Source organism: Cynoglossus semilaevis, chromosome 12 (assembly GCF_000523025.1).
Source record: "Cynoglossus semilaevis isolate Cse_v1.0 chromosome 12, Cse_v1.0, whole genome shotgun sequence".
NCBI classification, from domain to species: domain Eukaryota; kingdom Metazoa; phylum Chordata; class Actinopteri; order Pleuronectiformes; family Cynoglossidae; genus Cynoglossus; species Cynoglossus semilaevis.
The window spans coordinates 16,543,327-16,555,580 of NC_024318.1; the positions used below are offsets into that span (position 1 = coordinate 16,543,327).

The 12,254-nt window shown below is 38.1% G+C and overlaps 2 protein-coding genes across 2 annotated transcripts in view; both read left to right on the forward strand.

Annotated features, from left to right (window-relative positions):
• LOC112486245 (1-phosphatidylinositol 4,5-bisphosphate phosphodiesterase beta-1-like) overlaps positions 1-7,808 on the forward strand; it is a 15,333-nt gene extending 7,525 nt beyond the window's left edge. Inside the window, exons 12-25 of the mRNA XM_025060963.1 lie at positions 116-270; positions 727-891; positions 971-1,070; positions 1,615-1,719; positions 2,335-2,444; positions 2,522-2,666; positions 3,585-3,638; positions 4,082-4,259; positions 4,424-4,538; positions 4,837-4,913; positions 5,124-5,213; positions 6,051-6,108; positions 6,412-6,498; positions 6,806-7,808. Of these exons, the coding sequence (XP_024916731.1) occupies positions 116-270; positions 727-891; positions 971-1,070; positions 1,615-1,719; positions 2,335-2,444; positions 2,522-2,666; positions 3,585-3,638; positions 4,082-4,259; positions 4,424-4,538; positions 4,837-4,913; positions 5,124-5,213; positions 6,051-6,108; positions 6,412-6,498; positions 6,806-6,958 (1,592 nt within the window). The 3' untranslated portion in view covers positions 6,959-7,808. The remainder of the gene's footprint in view (positions 1-115; positions 271-726; positions 892-970; positions 1,071-1,614; positions 1,720-2,334; positions 2,445-2,521; positions 2,667-3,584; positions 3,639-4,081; positions 4,260-4,423; positions 4,539-4,836; positions 4,914-5,123; positions 5,214-6,050; positions 6,109-6,411; positions 6,499-6,805) is intronic.
• A 2,281-nt stretch (positions 7,809-10,089) lies between these two features.
• The window catches only part of napba (N-ethylmaleimide-sensitive factor attachment protein, beta a), an 8,638-nt gene continuing 6,473 nt past the window's right edge, over positions 10,090-12,254 (forward strand). Inside the window, exon 1 of the mRNA XM_025060964.1 lies at positions 10,090-10,312. Coding sequence (XP_024916732.1) covers positions 10,213-10,312 — 100 coding nt within the window. The 5' untranslated portion in view covers positions 10,090-10,212. The remainder of the gene's footprint in view (positions 10,313-12,254) is intronic.

Genomic DNA, 12,254 nt, shown 5'->3' on the forward strand with positions numbered 1-12,254 from the left:
TAATCAGTAAAAACACATTAGCCCAAAGTAACCCATTCACCTTGCTTCATATGTGTAGGGTGTAAAATGCACCCTTCAACCTTTTTGACCCATGCGTATCTATAATCTGTTCCAGATTTATCTATGCAGCTGAATCTCTCCATGTTTGAATACAACGGTCGGAGTGGCTACAGACTGAAGCCTGAGTTCATGAGGAGGCCGGACAAGCACTTTGACCCCTTCACGGAGAACACCGTGGACGGCATTGTAGCAAACATGCTCTCTGTGAAGGTAAAAGTTTGAAGGCCTAGAATTTAATGTAGTGAAAGTGAAAACTTTACAACTAGGAATGTCCGATAATATCGGCCGGCTGATGTTATCGGCCTGATATAAGCAAAATGATGCAATATCTGTAAGAATCGTTATCGGTCTTTCCTGCGATAATGAAAACGATATGGCAATGCCTGGGTTTTGCCAAAAATATGTGTACACTAAAAATAGTTTTGGGAAAAACGGCTGTATATGAAAGTGACAGTCACTAGATGGCAGCATTGCAGCTCATTTTATTATCAGTATCGGTTGATATTGGAATTGGAAATTAAGCATTTGGACAATATCGACGTATCTGATATCGACAAAAAGTTAATATCGGACATCCCTACTAATAACTGTATGACTTAATTCACTTAGATCACATTACCTATTGTAACAATGTCTTATGGTTATCGTTTGTCCCCGTACGTCCAGGTGATTTCCGGCCAGTTCTTGACTGAGCGGCGGGTGGGTGTGTACGTGGAGGTTGAGATGTTTGGACTACCTGCAGACACCAAGAGGAAAGCACTGAAGACGAAAACCTCTCAGAACAACGCCATCAACCCAGTGTGGGATGAAGAACCAATCATCTTCAAGAAGGTGACAACGTAGTGGAAAAAATACTAAAATAGCAAGGCAAGGGTTAATGTTCTATTGTCTTTGACTTGTCTCTGAACAGGTGATCCTTCCAACCCTGGCCTCGCTGAGAATCGCAGCTTATGAGGAAGGAGGAAAGTTTATCGGCCATCGGATCATTCCCGTCTTGGCCATAAGACCCGGTACTTTTTGTTTATTTATTATGTTTTGTTCCATTTTTCTGTTCATAGTTTAATATTTCCACTATTGAATTTGAGTCACTTGGTGTTAGCTTTAAGCGTTTAGCTGATATCAACAGTTCAAAACAGAGAGTGTCGGCCGACAGTGTTTATTTCAATCTACTGATCCCAGAAACTCCATGAATAACAAGGAAAGAAATGCCGTTGCTGTTTTTTTTTTTTAAAAACAGTTGTTATTTTGCATAAAATTCACAGTTTTCCTAAATCTTGACATGTTTGATGTCAAATGTGCACTGCCCTTTAATAAATAAATACATGTTTAAATGTTTCTTCCGCACAGAATAAAGTTACTGCCCAAGTGATTCTGACTAAGTTAAGTTAATGATAAAAGGTTGAGTTGTGCCACTGATGTCGACCGTTCTTTTTTTTTAATTTTTTTTATCAAAGCCCTACTATAGTGTAAGGTTTTTATCAACTCTATTATATTATATATTTGATTATATTATATATCAACTCCAACTGTGTTTTGACCAAATGTCTCTCCCAGGTTATCGTTACATCGGCTTGAGAAGTGAGAAAAACCAGTCCCTTATTCTTCCAGCTGTTTTTGTCTACATCGAAGTCAAAGACTACGTCCCGGACACTTTTGCAGGTAAAATGTCCACAGTCCTTGAGCTGTCTACGTTCTTTGCATGATAAGAATGGTTTACCATCCTCCGGCTAACTTTGAGGTTTTTTATGGTGTGGAAGTTGCTGTATTATTTTAGTGTGATGTGTGAAATCTTGTAGCTTAAAATGAATGAATGTTTTAATGTCTGGATACAGTAAATCAGGGGTGTCGAACCAAACCAAAACCGGCCCTCTTGATGAATTTTGAAAAAAAACACAATGTCTCATGAACTTGTAAAATTATTATTTCATAAAATATGAATAAATAATATGAATAAATATCTAATATACTTGTACTTTGCATGAAAACAAAGGGGAAAAACATGGCTTTATTGTAATTTATAATTTAATATTGGTCCGGCCCACTTGACATCTATTTAGGTTGTATATGGCTCGTGAACAAACTTTTAAAAATTAAAAATTTAAATAATATGACTTTTCATGGAATAGCATTATATAAAGTTATTGTATTTGTAATAACTATTTATTATTTCTCTTGTTCTTATATATTATATGAAATGAACATTACAGCTTCTTCAATTTTCTGCATCTGCGGATGTATAGCAGAGATAATCAGTTTGTATCAAATCTTCCCCAGATGTCATAGAGGCTTTGTCCAACCCCATTCGTTACGTCAACCTATTGGAACAAAGGTCTAAACAGCTGGCAGCTCTTACATTGGAGGACGGGGAGGAGACACAAACTGAGGTCAGTGTGGTCAATAAGTTGTTTCCTGCTCTGTCTCAACAAAAAAAATGGTGGCTAACAATTTCAATTATTTTCAGGAGGAATCTGAACCATGCACTGAGACTGACTTGAAGTCCGATCAACTGGAAAATGGGCTCAACAACGCTGCCGGTCCTGCAGGACACACCCCTGTCCCCACGATGCCCAAAACTGCAGCGGCTAATAAGCAAGCTCCTCCGACAGGTAATATTCCGACTACTAATGTAGTACTCGATAGTACTACATATCGAAGGCATAAGAAAACAACTTTTTTTTTGGTCAAAAATCAACCATCCAGAGTTTGTGAATAGTTTTTGTGACAGGAAAATAGCAGCAAATTTGAATTAGACGGTTTACAGTGAGGCTTTCTACTGTGTATGGTTTACAGCGTTGTTTCCCAAAGACTGGGTCGCGACCCTCAGGTGGATCGCAAGAGCTTTTTTTTTTTGGGTCGTCTCGCATCCCAGGAGTTCACGGTCATCGCAACAGCTGTCTGCGTCCAACCACAAAATAGCTGCCAGTTTAAAAGCTCCACCTGTGTTTTTGTCTCTGATTTTTTTTTAAATATTATTTAACGTGTATTTGTATTTAATGTTAGCATTCTGTCCTGTCTTTTTGCACGCTAGACAAAAGTGCAAAAAGCCGCCACTGACCTCAACTGCGTTCTCGAATTGGTTAAACACAATGTAACAAGAAGCACTTGAACAACAACAAAGTTGCAAAAAATTCCAAAAAAACAAAAATTAAGACTGTTTTGTATTATAATAGAAATACAAGTAAAGATATTAAAATTGTTTTGTTTTTTGTTTTTTTTCTTCTTACTACCACCTACCCCACCGTCTGCCAATTAGTTTCACCTTTTCACTATTTGACTTGTTACATACATCTCGCCTCCTCCACTCCTGTGTTTCCTGCGCCTGGGAATCCACTCTCGTCCCTAACGAGCGTCTTGTGACTAATTGACTGTCCTCCAGGATTCGTTCCTTTTGGAATGAGCGCCAATTGGTGTCCTTTTGTACCAGTGTTTTAACATTCCTCTGTTTTTTCTGGACTTTAATTTCCAGATTTTAGATCTCTGTGTCTGTAACTCTCTTACATTTAACTCTTCTCTTATTGGTTTAGATGCAGCCAAACCGGCAGCAAGGACCGAAGACCTGGTTTTAAGTGTTTTAATAGGTCAGTCCACGTTTAATCGATGTTCGAATTGTGTTTTGGAGAAGTTAATTTGTGGCCATAAGTCTGGTCTCCCTGAAGGAAATTCAAATCTGAACAAAATCTGAAATATTGACAAATTAAAAAACCAACTAATGAAAAGAATAATCAACTGAATATTCAACTGTTTGTCAAATATGATCCGGTGTCAGTTGTAGCCTTTCGTGCGTTCAATCAAAGCTCCTTACATATTTAACATTCCCTTGATTAAAAATGTTCCAGTTCTATAAAAAAACATCTTGCGTCAAGATAATTAAAAGTGAATTAATTAGAACCTTATTTTTTGAGCCCTGTAATTACAACAATATTTGCTCTTAAAGCCTTAAAAAAAAAAAAAAAAACAACCTCGTTATATAAGTACAGTACAGTCGAGCAATCTGCCAGTGTTTTGACTCATTTGTCCACAGATGTCCCAGTTTGCACCCTGAACGGTCTGCAGCATTCTAAAGTGTACCAAAAGGAGCAGAGGCGTCAATTCAAAGAGCTGAAGGAGCTGGTCAGACGACACCAGAAGAAAACGTCTGAGCTGCTGCGAGAGATTAACAACAAGCACAAGAAAACTGTCCGACGCTGCAGCAAGAGCCGGTACGTAAACGAATTGGAAACTGATCTGTTGTCAATGTAGGGAAGAAATATTTAGATAAAAAAAACACAGCGTAAGGGACATATTAAATCAATAAAATGATCGTCTAAAAAGGATTAGGATTTGATTTGATTTTTTATTTTTTTTGTGCTCTGTGTTTTTACAGTGAAAAAGAAGATAATCTCCAACAGCTGAGAGAAGAGCAGCAGCAGCAGCTTCTGGCTGCACGGCAGGAGCAGTACTACAGCCAGAAGTACCTGCAAAAAGAACATATCAGAATGGTAAAACTTTTCAAGTGCGTTTATATATAAGAACTTAATTTTATTTTGTTTGTTTTCGAACTACTTTAGCGAGACGTTTGGTCAAATCTGCGGCTGTAAATTTCTTTTATTGTACTTTTCATTTTCTAACCACTGTCAGACAAGTTAATAAAATGTAAACAACACATTTATAGAAACCACTTTACCAGTGTTATTAGATGGAAAAAAAACAGTTATGCATTTATAGAAACCACTTTACCAGTGTTGTTAGATGAAAAAAAAAACCTGTTATGGTGAAAAAACAAAATGTTTCTTGCAGTTAACAGAGCGACTTGGCAGTCTGGCTGAGGAGAGTCACAACAGTCAGATGAAGAAACTCAAAGACATTTGTGACAAGTAAGAAAAAAACATTTTTTTCTGTATTTTCTTAAGGCTCCAAAGGATACGTACGTCTGCTCATGTAGCACAGCGCTAAAAAAAACACAAGCTATATTAAGTAAACACTTACTAATATAGTAAAAGTGGATTGTCATCAGTTTTTTTTTTATTCTTTGACCTAATGATTTACCAACTATTCTGTCTGTCACCGTTCTGCTGCTGCTTTAGGGAGAAAAAAGAGCTAAAGAGACGGATGGACCAAAGGAGAACGGAGAAAATCAACCAAGTCAGGACCAAAGAAAAACATCTGGCTCAAGAGTATGAACAACGCACACACAGACTTAGAACTTACGGTTCCTTAGAACTGCGCGGTGACTTAGCATTTGTACATCCTAACCAGAGCTCTCTATACCTTACCCTAATTATAGCCACTTAATTTTAGATACACCTTGACTTAGATTTTGGCTAAAAAAAATAGCTAAATTTATAATAAGTAAATGCTTCGGTCACAATTGGGACTACTGGTTCTAAACTGTAGCTAATGGCTCCAGGAATGGAACATAACAATCCAAGAAATCAGGATTCTTGCCTGCTCCTGTTTAATTCTTCAGAATTGGAGCAGATACAAAATAATAGTCTACCTGTGTTACTGTTACTGTACCTGAAGTTCTAAACATTCTCAAGTGTCTCCACCTGCTGGTTTGCGCAGAGTTACACAACGTCAGATGTTGTTATTGTCCATAAGTTAAACATAATACCCTATTAGATTTAAGGCAGTGGTTTGGGACCCTATTCCGACATCACAAAAAACTTTAGTAGCTGTCACTTGCAATCACATGATTGCAGCAAACAACAAATATATGAACAACAAAATCACGTATCATGATGTCATACAACGTCATATTTGTATAATGAGCTGGGCTTCACAGCAACGTTGCTATTGCTATTCACCAAAACAAAACTGACTTTAACAGAGAAGTGACTTTACATTTAACATTTAAATTATATATCTACATACATTTGCAAGTTTAACTTAACACTTTTCTTAACTCTCTTCCATCTTTGCTTTATAAAATCAACCCTAGTAGAAACACTGTGCTGGTTTTGTCAAATCAATCCACCTGAACCCAGCTCAACTTTTCTTTTTATTCCCAGGGAGAAGATTGAGATCAATAAGTCCTATATCAATGAAGTTGTCCAGAACATAAAACGCGTAAGTGAAGCTAGAGATAAGTCAAAGCAATGTCCGAAGGATGTTTCCAGAGATGATATCTGTGTCTTACTGAAGATCTAAACACTTTGTGTCCCTTTTGTCCAATCTTTTTTTTTAAATTTTTACGCTGCCCAACACTTACAAAGGATGGTAGCAGAATTTTACTATAAAACAGTGTCTTACGGAACCTGAGAGTTGAGCTAACCCTAATGTCCGTTTGTTTTTCGTTAGTGTAATTCATAATATTAAATATAATAAAATGCTTTTTATGGCTGTTTCTTCTTCTTTTTTCTTGATCTACAGCTTGAAGAAATGCAGACTAAGCGGCATGACCAGCTGGTGGAGCAACACAATGCGCTCCTGCAGGAGATACAAGAGCAGAAACCCAAGGTAGAGCACACAAAAAGTGTTGAACAGTGACTGACATCAAATGAGTCTGATTTAAAACAAACAAAAATAAAAAAAAATGTTAGAGAAACAATAACATACATACATCAGAGCAGGTACAGGTGTAAAGTACGTCGAATTCTTGCCTCCAGTGGAAACGTTGTACAATATAAAATTAAGGTACGGCTTTTGCTAGCATTGAAAAATAAGTGATAAAAAAGATCAACGATAAATGACATTTAGTGTAAATAGAACAGATAATGTGGACGTTTTCATGACGTTCAGTCTGCTCTTCCTTCATCTTCCTCAGCTGCAGGGCGTGGTTGAGGCCGAGTTTCAGGAGAAGTTTCAGCGTTTGCCGGGGGAGATTCGAGACTTTCTGCAAGATAGAAAGACAGAGGTCAGGGGTCAAAGCAAGTCCCGATCGTCGACCCCTCATGACACTCTGTCAGAGGAAGACTGAGAATGAAACGAAATCAAAACTAACGGCAAGCTGGTGGAAAAAAAAGACTGTTAACTGCACTGTTTTAATGGACAAATACGTTAATGTTGTCTGTAAAAAGTCCCTCCCAGCATGCACTCTGTTGCATTTCAGCATTGTATGAAGGCCTGTTGAATGAGGTTTCCTGTTACTTTACCTTCAAATTAGTTAAGTTAATTTTTACCATCTATACACTTGACTGTCTATATTATCTTTACTGATTAGTATGCATACATTTTAGGATTATTTATATGAAATATTTCCTGTAAATATGTTAAAATCCACAACAATCGATGTTCGATAATATCGGCCAGTTGGCGGGCATGGTAGAAAAAAAATTGAGAAACACTCCTTTAACCCATTACTTTCGTGAGCTGCAATTAAACTTTCGTAACCACCAGGCCACCACTGCCCCCTATGTCAGTATCGGTATATTGATATTGGCATCTGAAATTAAGTGTTTGGATAATATCGGCATATCGTTAAAAAGTTAATATCGTACAAAAAAAACGATAATAAAGTGTGCCGTTTCATAAGCTGGAAGACATCTAATTTTAGAATAAATTTAATCCCTAATCCTAACTTCATACTGTTGTACAGCTAAAGCTTTTTACCGAACTACGTAAAGTACAGTTGTCATCGACTTACGTCGCAAAGTTTCCGCAACGCAATCTAACTCGATTTTCAGCGTAAGTCTGACCCCGCATACTGTATTTAAGTACCTGTGTCACTCACCGACGCTATCACAGCGCTAACATCGTAATGTAGGACATGAAAACATCAGAAGAGTCTGACTTATGCCTGGGAGCCTTGCCGAAGGGTAAAAAAAAAACGCAAACCCAAAACAACAACACAAACGATACAAAAGCAAATGTAGCACAATCCGATGTAGGGCGTACAACCAGCGAATGTAAACAAAGCCGTCTTCCGCGTAAATGCCCCGTAACAACGTATTCGTCCGCTGTGCTCAGCGACTAGTCCAGTGCAAAATTTGTTTTTACGTTAGAAAGAGACTTCGCAAATTCCGGCAGGAGTGTCAAACTCATTTTCACCAGGGGGCGTTAGCTGTCAAGTGGGCCGGACCTGTTCAATTATAATTTAATTACCTGTAAATAACAATAAGTCCATGTTTTACTCCTTTGTTTTTATGCAAATAACTACAAGTATATTAGGAAATATTCGTATTTAATGTAATATAATGTGACAAAACATCTCTGACATGAAGTCTTTGTGCGTATTATTATTTTCAAAATTCATCAAGCGGGCTGGTTTTTTCATGGGTCATACTCATTGGGTCACTGTGGGAAAAATAAATGACATCTTATTTAAACACGTCTTTCGTTTTGGATCTGCTAATCTCATCGTATCCCCTCTTCTCTGCTGATCTCAGACTCCCCCGGCCACCGCGACACCGCGACCACCACCTCACATAGGTCCAGGTCGGCCCGCGGGCCACATGTTTGACACCACAACCACCACCTCACGTAGGTCCAGGGCATCGTAAACCAAGAACCCCTTCTTTATTTCCATTTTTAGACAGTCCATATATAAAACACGCTGTATTTTATTTGATAAAAATCGTTTTCAAAATGCTGTGTTTCCCTGTGACTATCAGAGCAGCAACTTTCCAGGGATTCCTGATATTTTTATTTATTTTTTTGTAGGAAAGGGGCTACTCTCTCTGCATGATGGTTTTGTTTCTGAATATAATAATGATTATTTGAAATAATATAATAATAATGTAATGTATATAGTAATCTTTTTTGTGGTTATTTATTTGTTTGGATGACTACTTTTAAAAATGTTTCGATTAACCGGTGCAAAATTTATTAGTCAGAACAAAAATACAAAAAGCTGCATATTCTTTGTGTTAATATAAAGTACCTCACCTTTCAATAATATTTATTATTATTTACCGAATGGCTTGTTACAGTCAGGTTTGCTCATTAAGGAGTATTTATTGCACATACTGTCCACAGGTGAGGTTTCTGGGGCTGTAACTGGCAATGGTTTCATTTCTTTTTTTTTTCTTTTTTTTTTTTTTTTGGATAATCAGTAGCTTGATCCACAGGGAGTATGACTCAGCTACAAGTGACACTGAACAAAATGTCAAATACGCCCAGGGCAGCTCTTGAGTACATAACCAAGCTACATAAATGGATAAAAGCTGCACTTTTCAAATCTATGCAGAACGCGGTCTGTATTAGTGCTTCTGAAACCCAACCAAAATCCTCACACCTTGTGGTTGAACCACAGATCAAATGTGTTAGGTTTGATCATCACTGTCATACGTGTAGACATGGGGGGGGGAAAAAAATAATAATAATAAGAGCAAAGAAACCAAAAAGCTAGAATTACACATGAAGACTGCAGAGTTAAACTGCGACTTAGTAAGTTGTCAATTTTGTTTTTATTATTATTGTTCTATTTTTTTTTTGGTGTGTGTGTACAAATACTTTACAGAAATAAAACTGATAATGTTGGTTTGTTCAGGTGTTGGACAGCGACTGTAGGAAATATGGTCTAGCCACATATTCTGGTGTGAGGCGGTTCTCCTAAAAAGCTTCACAGGATAAAGTCATTACAAAGTTAAAAAAAAAACTAAGCATTTTTAATATTTTTTTTATTATTTTAAATGGTAAGCTTTTATACAAAGTACAACGAAATAATATCTGGAATATAAAGGTGATTATATTTCATTTAAGTCTCTGTAACAACCCAAAATCTCACTGTTATCACCTATGGTTGTACTCTAAAGAAAACTATGTTCTCTCTCTCTCAAGAGACACACGATCTTCACTGAAATGTTATGTTGAAATGGTGAGTTAACGGTGCATGCTGTGTTTTACCCTTTGCATTTCTTTATCAATATTTTTAATGTTGCTGAAAACTATTAAAATACTTCTCCATAATGTGACGCTTTGGGTTTATATAACCATGTGAAGTAAATGAACTCTAAATGATTCCCTAAAATGTCCGTGTTTTCCACTTGCACTTCCAGATTCTGGCCAGCAGAGGGTGACAAAATTAAACCACCAACGACCTTTCCAGCTAACGGAAGAGGAAGATTCGCCGCTTTCTAGCATCAGCACCATCTTTTTAGTTTGGCCCCTCCTCCTCCTCCTCCTCTACCACCGCTTCCTCCTCCTCCTCCTCCGCTCTTCGCTCCCATCCTTCCACTGCAGCAGCTCAACACAGCTTCTCCTTTATTCCGTGTCTCCTCCATCCTCCTCGCCATGGACAACTCTGGCAAAGAGAAGGAGGCCATGCAGCTGATGACTGAAGCCGACAAAAAGGTGAAGGCGTCTGGATCCTTCCTGGGAGGAATGTTCGGGTAAGGGATGCTCGCCCTCACTGTTTACTCGTGTGGTGTGATGTTGATGTGTGTGTGTGTGTGTGTTGGGGGTGAGGGGTGGGCGTTTGATGCAGGCCGTGTTACCATCATGCAGTTATTTCTCCACCAATCTCATATATGTCAAATATTCTAGTGTCGTGTCCAAAGGTTCGGCCCCTCCGGTCACCGACGGTTGTCATGTTGCAGTATTTCCCCGTAGCACCGCAGTGTCCTTCCACGCAAGGATTTGTAATCTACCAGCCGCTGCGGCCGATAAACACGCGAAGAGCTGTTGGCGCAGAGAGCAGATGATAACGGTGTTAATCGTCGGGGTGATGATGATGACGATGATGAAGCGAAATGCGCGGCCGTGGCAGGAGCGATGTTGTACAGAAAGGAGGTGAGCGGACAGTTGACACAGGCTCAGGAATATTCTGCTGGATCAGGACCATGTCAGGTTTCGTGCACGCGCACGCGCGTACCTCTTATAGCTACAGTTATGGGGCATGGAAAAAAAAAGATGTGGGAAAACTTTGGCCTTTGGGAGACGTTTTGCTGTGTTTTGTAGTTCAGTATAGTTTAGTGCAGTATATATGTATATATATATGTTGGTATATATACCTACATACAAATGTACGTGTATTTTTTGTAATTGTAGCTAATTACCATATATATACACATATATACCTATATAGATATATTTTTGTAATTGTAACTAATTACAAAATATATATGTGTATATATGCATACATACATATATACTAGGGTTGTCTGATATTAACTTTTTGCCCATATCCGATATTGTCCAAACACTTAATTTCCGATTCCTGTACAGATCTGTATTTGTACAGATATTGTAAGCACGAGATTAATGAAATGAGCTGCAGTGCTGCCATCTAGTGACTTTCACTTTGATATACAGTCGTTTTTCTCCAAAACCCAGGCATTGCATTATCGGGTTTCTGTTATTGGAGGAAAAACCGATAAAGACACTTGCTGATATTACATAATATGCTAATATCGTGCCGATAATATTGGTCGGCCAATATTATCGAACATCCCTAATATATACAGTACATATATATATTTTGTAATTAGTTGAGTGATTTGTCATTGTAAGGTTATTTTGCTGGTCCCCATTAACCTTGATGGTATTGTCCAGTGCTTCCAGTTCCCAATAATGTTGATGGTATTTTTGCGCATTTTACGGGGATATTCCTTAGTTTTGGTAAAGAATTAAAGTAAAATGGAGCTGTATTGTCTTGTAAAAAAAAGTGAACAATGGTGACAGGGGAGCACTGTGTGGTTTTTTCCTGTGTACACTAGGTCATATAAAAAAATTCTTGATAAGAGAGTCAAAAATGACAAGGGCAATGGTAGGCTGCTGCTGGACATCTGAGGACTACAAGACGGTGGTGAGGTGAGCAGACAGAGTGGAAGACGGGATTAGGATAGGGCCGGGCTTATCCAGGGATCAGCTCTGAGCCTCTTCTTGCTTGCAACGGTGGCAGATGGGTTGACACATGAAGAAGAATGAGGTCGGGTAGGAGGCGCCGTTTCCCTTGATAGTTGTAGATGTTGGTGTAAAGTGCGGCGAGAGGGAACCGGGGGAGTCTGAGATCAGCAGAGAAGAGGGGATACGATGAGATTAGCAGATCCAAAAGAGAAGACATGGTTAAATAAGATGTCATTTATTTTTCCCACAGTGACCCAATGAGTATGACCATGAAAAAAAAGGCGAAATTGTATGCAAGTTTAAATTATTGTATATTTTATATTTTTGACAGGAAACATACATTTATCCAAATGACAAACATTAGAAAACCACATCTATCTATCTATCTATCTATCTATCTATCTATCTATCTATCTATCTATCAATCTATCTCTCTATCTCTCTATCTCTCTATCTCTCTATCTCTCTATCTCTCTATCTCTCTATCT